At 42.1% G+C, this 17,844-nt stretch overlaps 1 protein-coding gene across 5 annotated transcripts in view; it reads right to left on the bottom strand.

The window, feature by feature from the left end:
* LOC125903146 (girdin-like) overlaps positions 1 to 17,844 on the bottom strand; it is a 92,753-nt gene that overhangs the window by 23,472 nt on the left and 51,437 nt on the right. For all 5 annotated transcript variants that reach the window (XM_049599859.1, XM_049599862.1, XM_049599864.1 and 2 more), the window contains exons 9-20: positions 10,023 to 10,104; positions 9,305 to 9,463; positions 8,859 to 9,005; positions 8,587 to 8,731; positions 7,828 to 8,006; positions 5,566 to 5,703; positions 4,324 to 4,507; positions 4,103 to 4,233; positions 2,680 to 2,973; positions 2,145 to 2,327; positions 1,332 to 1,610; positions 218 to 342 (exon numbers count right to left, since the gene is read on the bottom strand). In XM_049599859.1, the coding sequence (XP_049455816.1) occupies positions 218 to 342; positions 1,332 to 1,610; positions 2,145 to 2,327; positions 2,680 to 2,973; positions 4,103 to 4,233; positions 4,324 to 4,507; positions 5,566 to 5,703; positions 7,828 to 8,006; positions 8,587 to 8,731; positions 8,859 to 9,005; positions 9,305 to 9,463; positions 10,023 to 10,104 (2,046 nt within the window). The remainder of the gene's footprint in view (positions 1 to 217; positions 343 to 1,331; positions 1,611 to 2,144; positions 2,328 to 2,679; positions 2,974 to 4,102; positions 4,234 to 4,323; positions 4,508 to 5,565; positions 5,704 to 7,827; positions 8,007 to 8,586; positions 8,732 to 8,858; positions 9,006 to 9,304; positions 9,464 to 10,022; positions 10,105 to 17,844) is intronic.

Genomic DNA, 17,844 nt, shown 5'->3' with positions numbered 1-17,844 from the left:
TGGGGAGATATTGGCTCAAAAAACTCCCTCGGGAGGATTCTGCAGTAGGCTTAGATTAACTTCAACACTTGATCTAAAATGAGCCACAGGGCTGATTGACTCGGACTGTATCGATCACCTTTAATGATCCAGTGAGTCCTTATTTTAGTTTTCTGTTTTAAGAGCCATCACAAAGCGGTGAACGCTGTGGCTTGTGTGTGCAACAGTGAGATGATACCTGTCGTCAGAGCTCTCGTCGTGTAGCAGCCTTTCCTTGTTCAGTCCAATCTTCTCCAACTCGTGGGTCAGTTTCTCCAGATCATTATTCATCTGCTGAGTGCGCAGCTTCTCACTCACAAGCTCCTAAACACACACACACACACACACACACACACACACACACACAAGCACAGCCAAACTTTAAGTAACTCTGAGCTCAACTGCCCAAAATTTAAACCGAAATTGGCAGTGACCACGTTTCCGACTCCACAAAACTGAGCAAAGCAACTTCAGCTCGTTTAATTCTGTCTAAAGAAGAGGCGAGACAATCACACACTAGTCCCACCGCTACAATGAATGTAGCATTAGGGCGGCCCCGTAATAGTTGACCAAACGTTAGTTGACCAGAAAACGTGAAGAGAACTCTATCAGGAGCTGTGCCTTGTCAAAATAAATCAAAACCTATATGACTGGACCATGTGTGACTTTAATTTGAAAGGACAGAAACAGGAAGTGTCCACGCTCAGCAGTCAGACAGGAGTCAGGTTAATTTCCAGGGCTGGTACCTGCGGTTATTCCACAGGCTAGTTAATAACATGTCGGGCAGGAAATCCAAAGTGTGGGATCATTTTGAGAAGGTGAAGGACGAACCCAAGGTGATATGTAAACTCATCTTCATTGGTCGACTACAAACATGACGTATCATCTGAAACATGGAAGTAGCTACATGCCCATTAGCCCACAGCGTCATTAACAGGCGGCTCGCTCAGTGTGTGACGTGCACTTGTAGATAAAATATAGGCCTATATTAATGAAGGTTCATTTGTACAGTTTTGTATGTTCCGATATTGGTATTGGATGAGTCCTATGAGTTTAATCAGGATTGCTCAAAGAAAACATGAGTCATGGCCTATTTCCTTCTACGCCCTGCTCTTTAGGAAGACTGTTTGATAGATGGCAGCCATGATTTTTGACTGATCTTGTTCATTTATTGTAGGATTGTGCATCTCAGTCCCACAAGGTGATAAATCAAGTTTGGTGATGATATAATCAAAATCTAAAAAAGTCTGTTTATATTAGTGTTTTCACTTTTTCGGCCACCATCAGGCTGATTGGGATCAAACTACTCTTACCTCTCTGAGTGCGATGAGCGTCTTCTTATCGATGCTGCTCAGTTTGACCAGCTCCTTGTTCTCCCTCTCCAGGTCTTTGACTCTCGTGCAGGAGTCCCTGAAGAAGATCATCTCCTTGCCCATGGTCCGATTCTCCTTCTCCAAGGAGGTGATTCGCTGGTTACTGTCATCCAGCTTGGAGTCTCGGATCTCGGCCTGCTGCCTCAGCCGCTTGTTCTCCTTCTCCAGAAGCTTCTTGTCTTTCTCTAGCTGGGAGCTTTCCTGCTCCAGAGTCTTGTTCTGGAGGATGATGCAGAGCAGATGGATGAAACATCATTTGATGGGATTTACTTTTTGACTAAACGCCTTGTAAATACACACTTGGCTAAAAGTGGACACAGATTAATTTCAAGGGCCAGAAATCAATTTTGACAAATAATCTGGGATGATCCAACTCTGCTGGGAAACTGCTGTCATTTTATCAGAATGAACTAAAAAAGCTGCGGCCAAGTAACACATTTTAACATCTTTATTTTTACATACACGATTCTTTAGACTGCTGTGTCATAAACACTACTTTCAGTATGCCTCAACTGCAATTTTGGGCCAATCTGATTGACCTCATTCTGCCACACAGAATTAGTCCATCCCAAAAAAAATCACCGAAGCTGTGTCAGTAAAACACCTACAGCTATGCCACTTGACACAGTACCTGTTCTGCTCCAGAGAAGAGTGCAGTTCGAAATGTCTCTATCTGTTTGTATTTTCACAGGCTGCCATTTCACACATTTCAGCACATGATTATTGCTACTGAATGAATGCACTTTTGCCTACCTCCTGCTCCAGCTGCTCCAGGCGTTTACTGGAGATCTTCAGCTCCTCCAGGTTACGTTGGAGGGTTTGATTCTCGGTCTCTACCTCTTGCAGCTCTGCCTCCAACTGCTGGATCTTCTTGATGCTGTTCTCTAAGGCCTTCTGCAGACGCTGGTTCTCTGTATCTAGGCCCTGGTAGCTCACCTGGGAGAGCAAAAGCCAGATTAGGATATTAAAAGCATCCATGAACTAGTTGCGCTGCTCCCTGATGCCACTGTATGCCAGATCCCCTGTAACTTACCTGTGAAAATATGAATTGGTGACAATAAATCACAAAAATGTGTCAGGTGATTTTAACTCTACAGCTGTTGTACACCATCTCTGTTAACGACCAGGTAACTCAAACATATAAGATTAAACACTATAACTAGCAGTAATCTATTTTTTATTTCTCAGAGGAAAGCTTCCTGCCACACATAGCTGCACTATAGCTGTGTCTCATTGCTCTCCAGTCGAAGAAGTATCCATCATACGACTGGCAGTGCTGAAGTCTCACCTCTAATCTCTCCGTCTTCTTGGACGAGGCTTTGAGCAGCTCTAGGCTGCGCTTCATCTGGCTCCTCTCACTCTCCAGCTCCCTGTTCTCGGCTTCTAGCTGAGCGGCCTTAGCCCCCGCTGACCGGAGACTCTCCGCCGAGCGCCGCAGCTCCAGGTTCTCCTGCTCCAGCTGGGAGTTCTCCTTTTCCAGAGCCTCCAGCTGGAAGGCCATGTTCTTCAGCGTGTCCAGCTTTTTCTTCAGACGACGGCCCTCGGCCTCCAGCTCAGTGTTCTCCTTCTCCAAAGATGACACCTACACACACGTAAATGATGAGGAATAAAGTGTTTCTGTCTGATAACACCAAGCTTGTCCTGCTGTTGTTGCGTAATGGCAGCTAAAAACTCTCTACTTCAGTCTATGCTGTTGGCACAGCTTCAATTTATTATAAGATAATGCTTTAATGTTAAATTTTGCATATCCAATTCCAAATTTTATCAATGCAGTACAAGAGTAACACAAATAGTGAATGAGAGAGAGACAAAAGACCACATGCCAAAAACGGAAACCCAACTTGTAAAGATTTCATTGATCTAGAGGAGATCATAGCCTATCATGAATTATAAACACAAATGCGTAAGGTCTTACAGATAGATAAGATCTTTCCCCCTGAGGCTGACAGGGATATTAACATACTTAAAAAAGTGAAAATCCTCGCTACAGAGGCCGGTTATTCCTGCCAATTCTCAGGGAAGCTGTCCAACTTCAAGTTAACTGTTAACAGAGGTTAACTAAGATGCACAAAAGCCAAATACAAACATACATTTCTCATGTTACTGTTTATTTTCCATGTTACTGCTCCATTTATTTACACGATTTGGAGATGACTAACTCTCCACATCTGATCTGCTAACATGGAACAGACGGTAGTGAAGTTGAACCATGTTACAAACACTGACTGACTGACTAATGGAGTGTATGGGCACAGTGGGTCAGCACCATTACCACCCCAGCGCCTCTTCACACCATTTCACAGTTATCGTAGTGGACAGATACGCCAAATCAACCTCTAAATTTTAGCAATAAGAGCGGCATTCATGTCACCACAACCATTCAGCCCATACAAACACAAACAAGTCAGGGCAGATCAATAAAGCTGAGAACTGATGGATGTAATTCAGGTTACGTAAAATCATATTGTGATCATCACTGTACATGCAGGCAATTAATCGTCAACTAGGAATGCTATCACAGCTTTTGCCCAATAGGCTGAGAATGTTATTTGCTTTGGCAGATGGGTTAAGGTGGTTGCGGCTGCTGGCTGACAGATTACACTCCCTTTAACCGGCTTTCCCGGCACTCGTTGTTGAAGGTTAAGCTGGAACAGAGTATACCCACTGACATCTTAAAGAACAAACCAGGCAGGAAACAAAATGAACCACACCTTTTCACAGGTGATTCCAAGACTGGCAACTTTCTTCTGCAGGCTCTCATTGTCCCTCTCCAGCTTCTGTATCTGAATCTCCAGCTCTTCTGCTCTCTCGCCTTTTTCCTTCAGCACTTCAAGCTCCTTACCTGCATAAAAAAGAACAGTGTGTTGATGCTGTGAATTCAAAATGCCAAAACAGGGAACTATACTGATTCCAAAGAAAGAAAATAACTCACGTAGCTGTTTCCTTTCAAACTCCATCTTGTTGAGCTTGCCCGTTGTCTCGCAGATGGACTCGTGGAGGACACGATTCTCTTTCTCCACGTCCTTGACCCGGGCCTCAGCACCAACCTGACAGCGCTGACGCAGAGATGACACTGTCTGGCTCAGGTGCTTGTTCTCCTGCTCCAGACCCTTCAGCTGGACAACAGACATCAGCCTGTTGTTAATAACCTCCAAGGGTCATGTTGAACATAACTGATTTACTCATTAGTTTCATTGGGTTTGTGAATCATTGGTGGTGAAAGACGTTTGTTCGTTTCATAAGGTGTTTTGTGATTATGTTTTGAAAGGTTTTCTGTAATGAGACTGGTTATATGAGCTGATGCTTGGAGAAAAAAATAAAATTTGGAGAGGGAGCCCCAAGGTTCTGCTGCAAATTATAATTTAGTTTAAATTAGATGGAAAAACTAAACACACACAACTCAAGGAGCAGAATTAATACGTAGAAACAGCTTATGAGGATTAAACAAAACTACAGTTCATTTGAATATCATGTGTTTTTAAGCAGCTGCATTAGTTACATCTCATTATGTTTACAACCAACTGGATAAAATTGCCCACATTAATCTGTCAGGGCAGCATGTTGTGTTTTCTCTGCCTCATCAAAGCCGGATTTTACAAATCAGATGGTTAAACTAATCAAAGGTGTCAGATTTGGGTCTAGCAGCTACAAAGTCCCTGCGAACACAGAGCCAGCGACTGCAACTGGGCCACAGTGTGCCACGAATCTGTGCAGTCAATAAAACAGAGTGGTAGTTCCACTTAATAGTTTTTTGAGCCAAATGCAAATCAATTGCACAAAGATTGCTCTCAAGAAAACTCTGTGTAGACCTGAGTAAATTACACAGTTAAGTCATTTTCTTGGAGCTTCCTGGAACAAGAATCAGTGACAGTTTTGTGGAGAGAGCAGCGTGTATGACGCACAGTCTCAGAACCGTGTTTGTCTGAATGTGTTTGTGCTTCCGACCATATGCTGTGTACAGGCTGCAATGTAACTATATTTCAAAGCACATGAATGCTTGATGTGATTAAAGTCATTCACAGAAAAGTCAGTATCTTAAACAGATTAATGGTGCTTGAAATTTCTACAATTTCTACATCAAAAGAGGTGAAGGTTCTTCAAAATGATAACCATCTGGTTTTGTAATAAACTTCCCAAATTAGATCACTGTGCTTGCATGTGTGTTTGTTTGTACCTGTCTCTCGGAGTTTTCTCTGAGTGTTTCCAGAGTCTTCTCCAGCAAAGCCTTCTCCTTCATCAGGTCAGTACTGAGTGATTCAGCGCTGCGGAGAGACTCTCTGTCTGCCGTCAGCTCACTCCCCAGATGCTCCAACTGTAAACAACAATTTCAGTAACATTTTAACAAGATGCACTGTCTTGATTGGACTTTAATGCTCTGGTGCAAGAATCCAAGATACAAGCACAGAATACATCACCTCATTCTGTCAAAACTCTGCAGACAAACACAAGTTACCATCAGATGCACATTAAATGAGACAGTTTCTGTTGTTCAGGTCTACCAGGAGTTGCATTCTCATTTTAATGTGTTTTGGCTCTAGTCACTCAGACATAAATTTCTCACTCTGGGTTTTCCCTTTGTGAGAGAAATACACAATTTCATGCTTTTTTATTCAGAAGGCACAGAGAGAGGCTTATGTTTCTGAAAATAGCTGAGAGACTTCTCTTAGCGAGGGGCGCTCGGGTGTCAAAGACTGGGAAAGAAAAGGCAATGCAGGGCTGCCTGGATTTACAGCTTTGCTTTCATGCTCCTATCCACCCCTCTCTATACTCTCTCCTTCTTCCCCTTTTTTTATTTCTCACTGTCTCTGTGTGAAAAGGTCTAAAGCCAAGTGCTGGGGTGATATATTAAGGAGGAGTGCTGGTCCAATATGCTAATCCTGGTGGTGAGGCTGATGAGGGGCAGAAAATTAAAGTGCAACCGAGGGACATTAAAAAATATATCAAAAGAAACTATAAAACTAAGAGGGTTAACCCTCTTAGTTTTACACCACACCAGGTCTGAAATTTTTGCATGTTTAAAAATAAATACGACTTTGTGTGCGTTAATTACACACAACTCCGGAAATGTTGTCCCTCACCCAAGTTTTTGAAATAGGTTTGACTTTCTGCACTTCATGCATCCGTCAAAAGCCTTGAGTTATTTGACCAAGAAAAAATGTGGCATAACGTGCCGGACACACATCCACAAGAAGAGAGAGGAACACAGTATCATTTCAACTCAGATAGCCTATTTTCAGCAGGTCAGACAGCAATATTCAGGTGGATGATAATGACGAGGAGAGGACGAGGACCACACACAAACAGAGACAGAGCGGGGGACAGAGAGGGAGGACAGCTCAGCCCCTTTAGGCAGCTGCGGTGCCAAATGCAAGACACTGGGAGAGGGTGGCGGCAGCCTGGGTAGGTAACTCTAGTAGAGAGAAGCAAGGGAGCAAATGTGTCTTTACATTTTGGCTCATATTGTGAATTTTTGCAATTGATAATAGATAGATGGGAAAGTTAAATGAAGCCGAGGGGTGGTGAGAAAAGATATGTGGCCTCACTTAAAACCGTGACTGGTCTCTATTCTTATCTCTTCAAGAATGCCTTTTTGTCAACTTATTGTAGTTGGGCTAGTTTGTAATATGAAATTTCTATTGTATGACTATTTGTCCCTGTGTTCTGTGAGGTACATTGTTAAGTTTTTGTCTGCTGCTTTTATTTGTTTGTTTGTGTCTGTTTTTTTGTGTTGGAGTGATGCTGTTCGTTTGTATATTGGTTGTGTTGTATGCAATCACCACCTGCATACACTGAGCTCAATGTCTAAATGCAAAAAAGTGAAAAAAAAGAAAAAGGAAAAAGAAAATGACGAATAATTACTGTTAATAATAAGAAAGAAAGGTCAATAATAAAGAAAAGAAAGAGAAAAATGTCCCCATTAAGAAGGGGTGGCGATTGGGTTAATAAAAAAAACATCGGACTCAGTGTGCAATGTTTCTTTATGTAAATTGGTACATGGTGTGCAAAGGCCTTACCAAATAAATTTTATTTTTGATTATTATATGGAAATTGTTAACATGAGCATTAAATGTGACATTTGTATCATCTGCAATTAGTATGGGCAGAATGTTCTAAAAAAGCACATGGGAAATCATGGATGGAAACTTGAGCACTGGACCAAGAACAGAGCCCTGGGGTACCCCTCGAAGGATAGGATCAGAAATAATCTTTTCCACTTTGAAGTACTGACATCTATGATGTAAAAAATAAACCATTCAAATATTTAATGGCTTAAAAGCATTTAAGAGATGTTACAGAGGAAATGTTAGAGGCGTGTTTCTGTGTAATTTTGCCACCGAGTCACCAAAAATACATCATATGTTTCTCTAGAACAAAAAAAAAAAAAAAAAAAATAGAAAATTATTTGCAACTGTCAAAAACCAAGTTCATTGCTTACCTTCTCTTTCAGTTTCTGGTTCTCCTGGTTGACTTTGGACAGTTTTGTCACTGTGTCCGGACCGCCTGCTCCTCTGAGCTCCTCCACAGTCTTCAGCAGGGTCTGGTTGTCTTTCTCCAGCTTCAACAGGCGGCTCGAGGTCAGCTCATTCACCTCCTCGCCCAGAGACTTCTGAGGGGCTGAGGCAATGACAGCAAGAAAATGTGGATTATTTATACATCACTGATTTAACAAATACCAACAAATAAATCAAAGTCCTGCTCAGATTTTTTTTTGTGTTTGACGTAAAAAAACCACAGAGAAATAAGTCCACTGAAAAATAAATAAACACGAGGCCCGAGGGTCTCACTAACAAAGGTCTTTAAAGTGCCTTTTTAACAAACACACAACACAAAGTCTTTATCCAGATCCCTGGCTAGTTAAACCTCTTAACAGCTTTTATAATCCAAACGCACAGATTATCCTCCAAGAGCCACTGAATATTAATTACAGGTCTTAACCAAGTGGAAAGAAAACCCAGTGGAGGCTGGCAAATGCAGAAGGACTGTGGGGGATGACGCCAGGGCCTAAAGCCAATAAGCAAAGCCTGATCTGTTGGCTGTCTGAAGCCTTCAACCTGGTCAACTCAGGTGACTGTCAGCTGCATGATATCACAGCCCAGCTCTTTGTTTTCCTTAAAACTCCTTTTTAATTTTCAGTAAACATAGAAATTCATGTGCTCAGGTTTTAAAAAGATCCTTGGCTCCATCTTCTTCCTACCTTCAGTCAGTTCTGGTGTCTTGGACAGCTGCTCCAGTTCCCAGCCCAGGTGAAGAGACTCGTCCATGCTCTGTTTCTGGGCCATCTCAAGCACAAGGTTCTCCTCCAACAGCTCCTCCATACGTTTGCGGTCCATGTCCCGCTCCTGGAGAGATAAAACAGTGTGCTGAGATGAACAACTACCCTTGTGCCTTTTACTCTGCCTACTACTGACCCTAATAGTTCTCTGGCACAAACACTCATCACACTGATCTTTAAACCAATCGTCTTACCATCTCCAGGTCATGGATCTTGGATTTGAGCTGCAGACTCTCTTTCTCCAGGAGGTGCAGTTTGTCAGAGCGTGTCCGGCTAGCATCCAGCTGCTCCTCCAACATGCTCTTAGTCTCCAACAGGACCTGGTTGTCCTCCTTCAGCTCCTACAGAAACAGTCACATGGGCAGAGAATACAAGTTAAACAATAAAGCATTGAGTGCAGCTAGTAAAAGATGTTTTGGAGATGTCCTTTCTAGAAAACTGGTATGATTGATTTCAATATCAGCATTATTACTAATAGCAGTATGATAAGTGTTGGAAATAAGCTTTACTTTTGTGGAAAGACTTTGTGAAAAGAATTCCGTTAATGGGAACTATATGATGCTTAAGTATTCCAGGTGTGTCCTTAAACAAAAACTGTCTTCATGGTTTGAAGTAAGGCTCTGTGTTTGCAGCTGTGTACCTCAACTCTGGCCTTGTAAAACTCAATGTCGTGAAGTCTCTCCTTGTATCGGCACAGCTCGCTCTCCAGTTTGTCGACCCGGATCGCTTTCTCTCTGAGCGCGTCCAGCTCGTCCCGGTAGGCCCGAGCTGACCGTGCGTCCGACAGCAACTGGAAGCTCTGCAGGGGTAAGCAGCCAAATACAAAGCATGAGTATGTTGACATGCATGTCTGTTTATGAAGAATAACATGAACAAAGGTCACAAATCAAAAGCTACAGATGTTGTTGCATGTCAGTGGACTGTAATCTTGTTTGACTGGTAGATTATCTATAAACAACTAACAGTCGTGCCTGTTACATAAACAGATAAAGAACAGAACTCTCCAAACTGTCAATTATCACAAGCACGCATTTGCACACACACAAACACACACACACACACACACACACACGCACCCTCGCTCCATGCCCTGAACTCATCCACCTTGTTTACAGCATCCAGTTTGTTAGCTAGGCAGTCAGCTGCCGCCCACTCCAAATCACAAGCCATGTGAGGCTGCTGCTCGACCAAAGATAGCTCTAATAGCCCCTAATGAGCTAAGTCACTAGCTAGCTGATTAAAGCCTGGCAGCTCTGCAGACACAAAGTACTTAGAGAGATGAGAGAGCAGCAGGTGAAGGCGGGATGAAGTCATATGTTGTGTCACATATGTGTTGCGTAGGTGTACGAGGATGGCACCTCTTGCTGCAGTTTCTTGAGCTCCACTTCCATGTTCTCAAGCTCCTGCCTGGTGTCCAAAAGCTGCTCACTTTTCTCCTCCCTGAAATACAGAGAGAACTGATTTTAAAATAGAAAAAGGTCAGAGGATGTAACCTTGAGAGAGAAAGAACAGAAAGACTGACACAAGGTACAGAAACAGATTTTTCTGTATCAAACAAAGCAAGAAAAATATGTTTTGTTTTTCTGCTCTGTGACTAAAATTAAGCCGTACATTGAAAATCATGTGCCAGTTTTTTTAAGCGTGCATGCATGCGTGTGTTAACAAGGACATTCCTTAAGGGCTGTTTCCGTTTCAAAGCTTACAGCAAAATCATTTAATGGCAGCGACCTATTGACATAGTTGCACAGAACAGCCACATTTTACATAATCTGCCTGAATAGCTTCATCATCTCAACTTTAAGTATTTTAGTTTCAGTGGGTTGGCATTTGATAATATTTTGTAATATCTTGCATAATAATCATTGCAATAAATCATGCAAGAGTTTACAGGTGCAGTGTGTAAGATTTAGAGGGATTTAGGGGGAATTAGTGGCTGCTAACCAAAGTGGCTGACGCAAAAACCTGAAAAAACGAATCACCTTTTCTACAGCCAGTGTTTGGTTTGTCCATTCTGGGCTGCTGTAGAAACATGGTGGTACAACATGGCATACTCCAAGGACCTGCTCTCTATGCAGATATAAACAGCTCATTCTAAGTGTGCTTTCAGATCTAGAGTTGTCTTGCTTTGGTCCGAATCAGGGACTCATTTTGTTACAAAGTTGTATAACTCCAGGAAGTAAAGCAAACGTTGAAGAAGAGTACACTTGCAAGATAAATGTGACACTTTCTAATGTCACAATGGAGGGACAACTACGCAGGTTGATTTTAGCGCTGCTCATCGTGGACTATATTGCTGTCATTGTTCATTTTAGTCAAAGCATACAGTTTGAAAACGAGGCGCGGCTCCAACTAGAAAACAATGTTTTGATGCATTGGATGTGCTGAATGTGCATATTAAGGCAGTACAGGAGGAGGTGCACATTAATAATCCTCCAGGACTGTAACATGCTCATGTTTAACCCAAACAATGTGTCATGTGACTCCAGTTGGTTCAGATCCAGGTCAGAACAGGTTCTCACCACAAACTGCACCAGAGTTCGTTTGTAACTGAGACCACCTCTTCAAGAAGCTCTCAGTCCGGTTGTTTTGGTGCACACCTGAGTGTGATTGCTGTGTTCACACCTGCCCAAACGAACCGCACTTAGGGGGCAAACGAACTTCAGTTCGATTGAACCGAACCAAACAGGGCAGGTGTGAAAGCACCCTAAGGTAACAAAAATTAAACAATTCTTATTTTCAGGGGATCATACACAAAGAAAACCTAATTATTATAATTAAATTTCTGCCAATATGTCCTCCTAAATCCTACAAACTGGACCTTTAAAGTTGTAGCATCATAATTAACTGACTTACATAGTCAGACTAAAGGTGAACTGAAGGATAAAGTAAAAATATTAAAAGAAATCCTAGGTTACTATTTGGAGGTCACTGAGTGTGTATATTCCAAGATATGAGAGATCACTTTCAGGCACTACTTTCATTTTAATTTTGATAAGACTTAGTGTAGTAGCTTGTCAATTCAGAAACTACTGTTAGCATTAAGCATAAATGGTCTTTGTTGGCAAGTTAGAAAAATAAGCAATTCACATGTTTATTTAAAGACATCACTAAACCCACTAACCCAGTTTATTTAAGTAAAAATAGTCAATTGTGTCTGGTATGTTTGAGTTGCTATGGTCAGGACACAATGTCCTTCCTGTGTCCTGCCTTGAATTCTGCTACTAATAAACAGCCTATTTCTTCTAGACATCTCACTCAACACAACACACAATGACAAACAGAGAGGGGAAAGACAGTGGTTAAAAACAACTGAAGAAAACATAGTACCTTGTGACCACTTCAGGGGTAAACATATGCAAATCTGTCCCTGAGGCTCAAACCCCTCATCCCCCTATATTCTAGATAAACTTCCACCACAGATAAGATTGGAAAAGGAGAGAAGAAAGTTTTAGATCTGAGTGTGCAAGTGGCGCAAAACACAGAATTAAATATGTCATCCTTTCAACCTTAATAGTAGGGTCTGGCTATCTGCTATCTAACACTCTGCTGTATCCGTTTGTTTAAGTGACGGTGAAATAAGGCAGCCTGACATTTGCTGTCTGTGTGAGTTTGTGTGTGTGTGCGCAAATTCTCCAGGCTCCTGCCATAGACGGAGAATGTGTCACACCGCTTTGAAGGAAACCACCGCATTCCTGAGATGCTGCTCTGTGTGTGTGTGCACGCATGACACCGCTCCACTGAACATCTGATGGCCTATTTGATTACAGCTCTCTGGAGACTCGCGGTGCATCTCAATAAGGGAAAAGGCATCCTTCTTTTCTTGTTCTTCTCTTTCATTTATCCCCTCCTTCCACCCACAGCTGACAGTATTTGGGAAGTTGGAGTGGATACGCAGGCAGGATGTTCCTTCACCCGTCTCTGTTTTGGTTTCATCAGTTCACCCCCCTCCACCTCCTGCGGCCCCTCCCCTTCCACTCCAACAACAACCCCCCCCTTCCCCAAATCACAAACACCTGTCAACTCTAGCATGGCAGATTAGCTTTGGGCTCATATTATGGATGCAGCTGGCTCTGCTGCTTATGTTAATGGTTTTACACGCGCTGCATCTGCGCAGGCACAGACACAAACACTTGTATGCACGGTTTGAAAAGCAAAGAGACAAAGGCAACCTTTATTCCAGTCTACATGTCTCACTGGTGTCTTCCTCATCCTAATCTAAATATTTCTGTAACCCTACATCTTGGCCCTATCTGAAAAACAGACAACAAGAAGCATTTTTAACACAATAAATTCCATTACATATATATACACTATCACATGGAAATGGCTAACTATTGTCTCCACATTTCATCTGTAAGATTTTGAACTGTTTCCTAACTATAACAGCATGACAAGTAACGAAGAAAGGGAGGCTGTAAGAGTTGTAAGAACCACGTAGTCTTCCTGCCTTGTAATTTGTGGCCGGAAATGTAAGAGCCACTTAAGCACACATATATATCTATATTTATATTTGGTAAAAACATCTCTGTTGGTATGACATACCATATAGGTTCTGATATTATTTTAGTTTACTCAAAAGACTCTTTACATTTTGAATAGTGTACAGGAGTGGACTATGAAAAGGTCATGTTTATATTTGCTGTTATTTCTGTGTTAGAATAAAGGTATAAATAATATGCAACAGGTATCGTGCCATAAGGCTGTTTAGTGAACATGGCAAAAAAGAGACGAGTACAACGTTGTGCTTGGAAGATGATGTGAAGCCTATGTAGGTGTGGTAGGTTCGCAATAAGTTTTTAACTGTGTTAACCAGTGTTATAGTGTGTAATAACATGTAATATGTGGGAGTATATAGGAATAGGACATAAAATTGGAAGTGGACTGGGAGAGATGTAAGTTAGAGGTACTTCACCTGACACTTCTGTAATCTAAAATAAATCTTGTACAAGTTTTCCCTGCCTCATGAGTGCCTCGGGTCTATACAGAAAGGAACTCGAACACGAGTCAAAACAGGGATACCTTACGGACTTAAGGTGAAAACACAGCTGCACTGAATACTGCACATCAAAAAATACGCCCCTATTATTTTCTACGCACAACCCCATATTGGTGGCGGCTAGACTCACATCAGCTTTCCTGGACACACTGAGAAAATATCAGGAGTTAAACGACCCACAGTCCCATCATTATAAAGTCAAAGGCCTAAAAGATATTGCCTTGCTAATCACAGGTCTGGAGATCAGGTCTTAAGGTGAGAAATCAAGTTTAATTACAGGCTGTCTACACATGATTTTTAGCTCATGCATAGGCAGAAGGGGTACAGATCTTTCAGTAAAAGTAGTAATAACTTTGTGTGGTTGGCTGTTGACGAGCTGCAGTGCAACGAATTCTGTGCATGCTAGGGGCTGTGCCAACAGTGTGTTTTTAGGTTTGGTGACTAGGCATGTTAAACGGCTACTATACCTGTTCTCTTAAATAAAGAAATTAAACAAACAACCAAAATAATAATAATAATAATAATCAAACAGGATGAATAATAAAAAAAAATCAACTTCATTAACATTCTGATCTTCAACATTAAATTTTACAATTAACAAAAAATGTATTCAACAACATGTGTTGACTTAATGAGGATATAAAAACAGCAGACTGGTTTAATATTCTCTCCATCAGTCTGGAACATAATGTGCACATTAAGTTTGGTTTGTAACCAATTCCAGCATGACAGAACATTCCTGCCTTTCAGCTCACTGAGTTAGTCAGGGTTTGTAGCAGTTATTGATCTACTGGCATTCAGGCTGTGTTGGCTGGTTAAAGACAAACTCTAATGGGTGATGATTTGCCGTTGCTACAATTCTGTTTTTCAGTTCAGTTTGTTTCTTATCAACTTACAATTCACTCGTCCAAAAGAAAACAATGCTTGACAATACTTCAGTTGTTGCTGATTAGTTGGATTACTAACAAATACTGTCATACTTCAGATCCAAACAACTCAAATAAATAATGCATCTTCCATCTGAAACTGCAGCCTAAAGTGTACATTTCCACTCTGTTACCAGTTTATTAGGTACACCTAGCAACACTAATGCAGTCTGACACAACAATCCTGCAGTAAATTCGACCTTCATGAAGGTTATAATGTAACTGGTGTTGCAAAATACATAGATGTTTCTGTAATTTAGCCTCATTGATATAAATGGGGTGGACACAATAATAGAAACACCTATGATCATCCATCCATCCATTTTCATCCATTTATTCAGGGCTGGCTCGAAGGGGCAGCAGGCCAAGCAAAGCAACACTTTCCAGCTCCTCCTGGAGGACCCCAAGGTGTTCCCAGGATAAAAGAGATATGTAATCCCTCCAGCATGTTCTGGGTCTGCCCCGGGGCCTCCTACCAGTGAGACCTGCCCGAAACACCTCTAACAGGAGGTGCCTGGGAGGCATCCTGATCAGATGCCCGAACCACCTCAACTGACCCCTTTCGACGTGAAGGAGCAACGGCTCTACTCCGAGCTCCTCACCCTATCTCTAGGGCTGAACCCAGACACCCCACAGAGAAAACTCATTTCGTCCGCTTGTATCCATGAGCTCATTCTTTCGGTCACTACCCAGAGCTCATGACCATAGGTGAGGGTTGGGAAGTCGATGGACCAGTAAATCGAAAGCTTCGCCTTCTGGCTCAGCTCCCTCTTACTGCGACAGACCTAAAATGACCATTATGACCTCTCTAAAATAGTTTCAACAAAACTGAGCATGATAAACTTCATGAAGGTTGCATTATTGCAGGAATGCTGTTCTAGACCGCATTAGTTTAGCTAGGTACACCTACTGAACCATCAACTGAGTATATATAATATTTTGAAATAACCCTGACTGTGCTGTAAAGGAAGAACAAGTAGAATGCATCTATATTTAAAGCGAAGTGACTATTAGAGGCAGACGAATGGAAGCAGTACAAAAGACTCATTGAAAAAGCAGCTCTAGATACGACTCTAAATGTGTGTCATAAACTCAGTGTGTGTCTGAGCTTGAACTGCAGGAGCAAAAGCAGCCAAGATGCAACAGAAACATTAACAAACAGACCACTATGGGAACCATAAACCCCCCGACTCTGACCTGATCTCCTTCAGACACACACACAAACACACACAGTAAAGACACGCATCTACATTTGTATGCAGAAACAATATCTGTGCATGTGCATGCACCCAGACACAACAAACACTCTCCTCTTCTGCCTCAGAGAAAATAACTGTGATCATGTGACCACGCCACATCAGCGCAGACTGACTTGAAGCCCTTTTTGTTCCTCCTCTGTCCATTCACAGCAACAAGCAAACAATACCATGGAAACCAACAAACAAAATATCTCATTGGCTTGTCAGGTGATGTTTTGTGGCCCTATTTAGGTCTACTGAAGAAATCGCCATAATGTAGGTCAAGATGTAAAAGGGACATGTCGGCAGTGATGAATGTTGACCCGTTTCAGCATGAGAATCACAATGAATGAGTTTAGGCTCAAGGAGAAATGCTTTTTACTCTTTTCATGTGACCCAGCAGAGGGTGACCTGCACTTCTTTCTGAGCTACAACCAGCTGTTAAAGAACCATAATTCTTGGTTGCATTTTGCCCTCACACACGGCCCTGTCTGTGGGATAAAACAGGCAGAATGATATAGCATCTCTAGGAGCTATAATCAGTGTAGAGATGACTCCCTAAGGTGATGCATGCTCCTCTAGTGTGGAAATCAGATCCACTCAAGTGTACAAATGATCACCTTGAAGGAGGAACTACACATTATCAGACCATCATTAAAATCTAATCCAGGATTAGCTTCAGTGGGGACTTAATCGTGAATACACTGCATCAAAGAAGGATAGACTGTGAAGTACACAACACCTCTTAACCTTCTACCAACAAAAACGTTTTTGTCAAAGCATTCAGTATCAACATCAACCTCATGGCGCCAGCCAGTCTGATAGATCAGATGTTTGTGCAACATTTTGAATGCTTCCCCTTGTCGGGACGTGCTCCCTTTCTTGTAACTGGTCTGTGTTGACCATTAAGCCTTTGTCTGGCCAGGGATTATAGCACTTTAAAGGAAGCTCTATTATTCATAGGCAGAATTTAAAAGGCCTCACCAAGGTTTGTGAGACAGGGTTTACTTGTGTGTGTGGTGCAGTATGACATCACAACAGCCTCATCCTAAGTGAGTAATATAGATGTAATGAGGAAATGGTCTCCATGACTCTTCCTCTCTGCATTGTCATTGTTGTTCTTTATCAGGTTTGAGGCCTGAATGCATTCATTAAACTACAAATAACAACTACAGTGAGAGCATAAACCCACAGACCCCAGTTTAAAATGTGTCTCAGGTGATCCCATCATAAGTTGACATCACTAAATACAAGAGTAAACCATCAAGACAAATTCTGATCCGATCAATCAAAACACTTGCAGAGGTGGTCTGGGAAGGATTTGACCTCATATCTTTTGTAGTGTAAATGCTAATGTGTCCTGATATGTCCCTGACAGGAAAATTCATCATCAATGTGCGTAGTGGTTGTTTTGTGACAGCGTGCTAGTGCTCTGTGACTGCACATTTTAGGACAAGTTGTTACGACAAAGGGTTGCATAGCCGTCTATCGTTTTGCCCCATGGAAGGAGACGTGCTGGATTCTGCTGACACCCTACCTCCAGCTGCTCTGACACAACCGCTAACATGATAGGCGAGAGTGTAGACCTTTGACCTTCTTTTGTAAGTGATGTAGGCAGCAACAAAGTCTGAACACAAGTGATCAGCTGGAAACCTTGGAGGCGCATGATAGAGACAGGTGTGAACGGCGGTGTGTCTCAGCTGTCCACTTGTGTTTGGATCACCGAAACGCATTTTAAAACCAAGCATAAAAAGGGTCATAGTGATTATCTATCAGGAAGAAGCCTTTCTGTAACCTAAAACTTCAATACCTTGTCATTATTTTTTGTTCAAAGGATGTAACTAGTCAGGTCTCCAAACAGTCAAAGACACCACCCAATGTAACAGGTCTAACTATGCCAAAAACAGGGCGCCCCCATTGCTTGAAGGTTAAGACTGCAACCATGAACAACCCCTGGTTCAGTCCGGGCCAGGGACGTTTGTTGTACCTCTCTCGCTCCATCGTTTCCAGTCACCTCTCC

The sequence above is a fragment of the Epinephelus fuscoguttatus genome, linkage group LG16, assembly GCF_011397635.1.
Source record: "Epinephelus fuscoguttatus linkage group LG16, E.fuscoguttatus.final_Chr_v1".
NCBI lineage: Eukaryota > Metazoa > Chordata > Actinopteri > Perciformes > Serranidae > Epinephelus > Epinephelus fuscoguttatus.
Note: the sequence above shows the minus strand (reverse complement) of the source record. Positions and strands in the feature narration are given on the sequence as shown.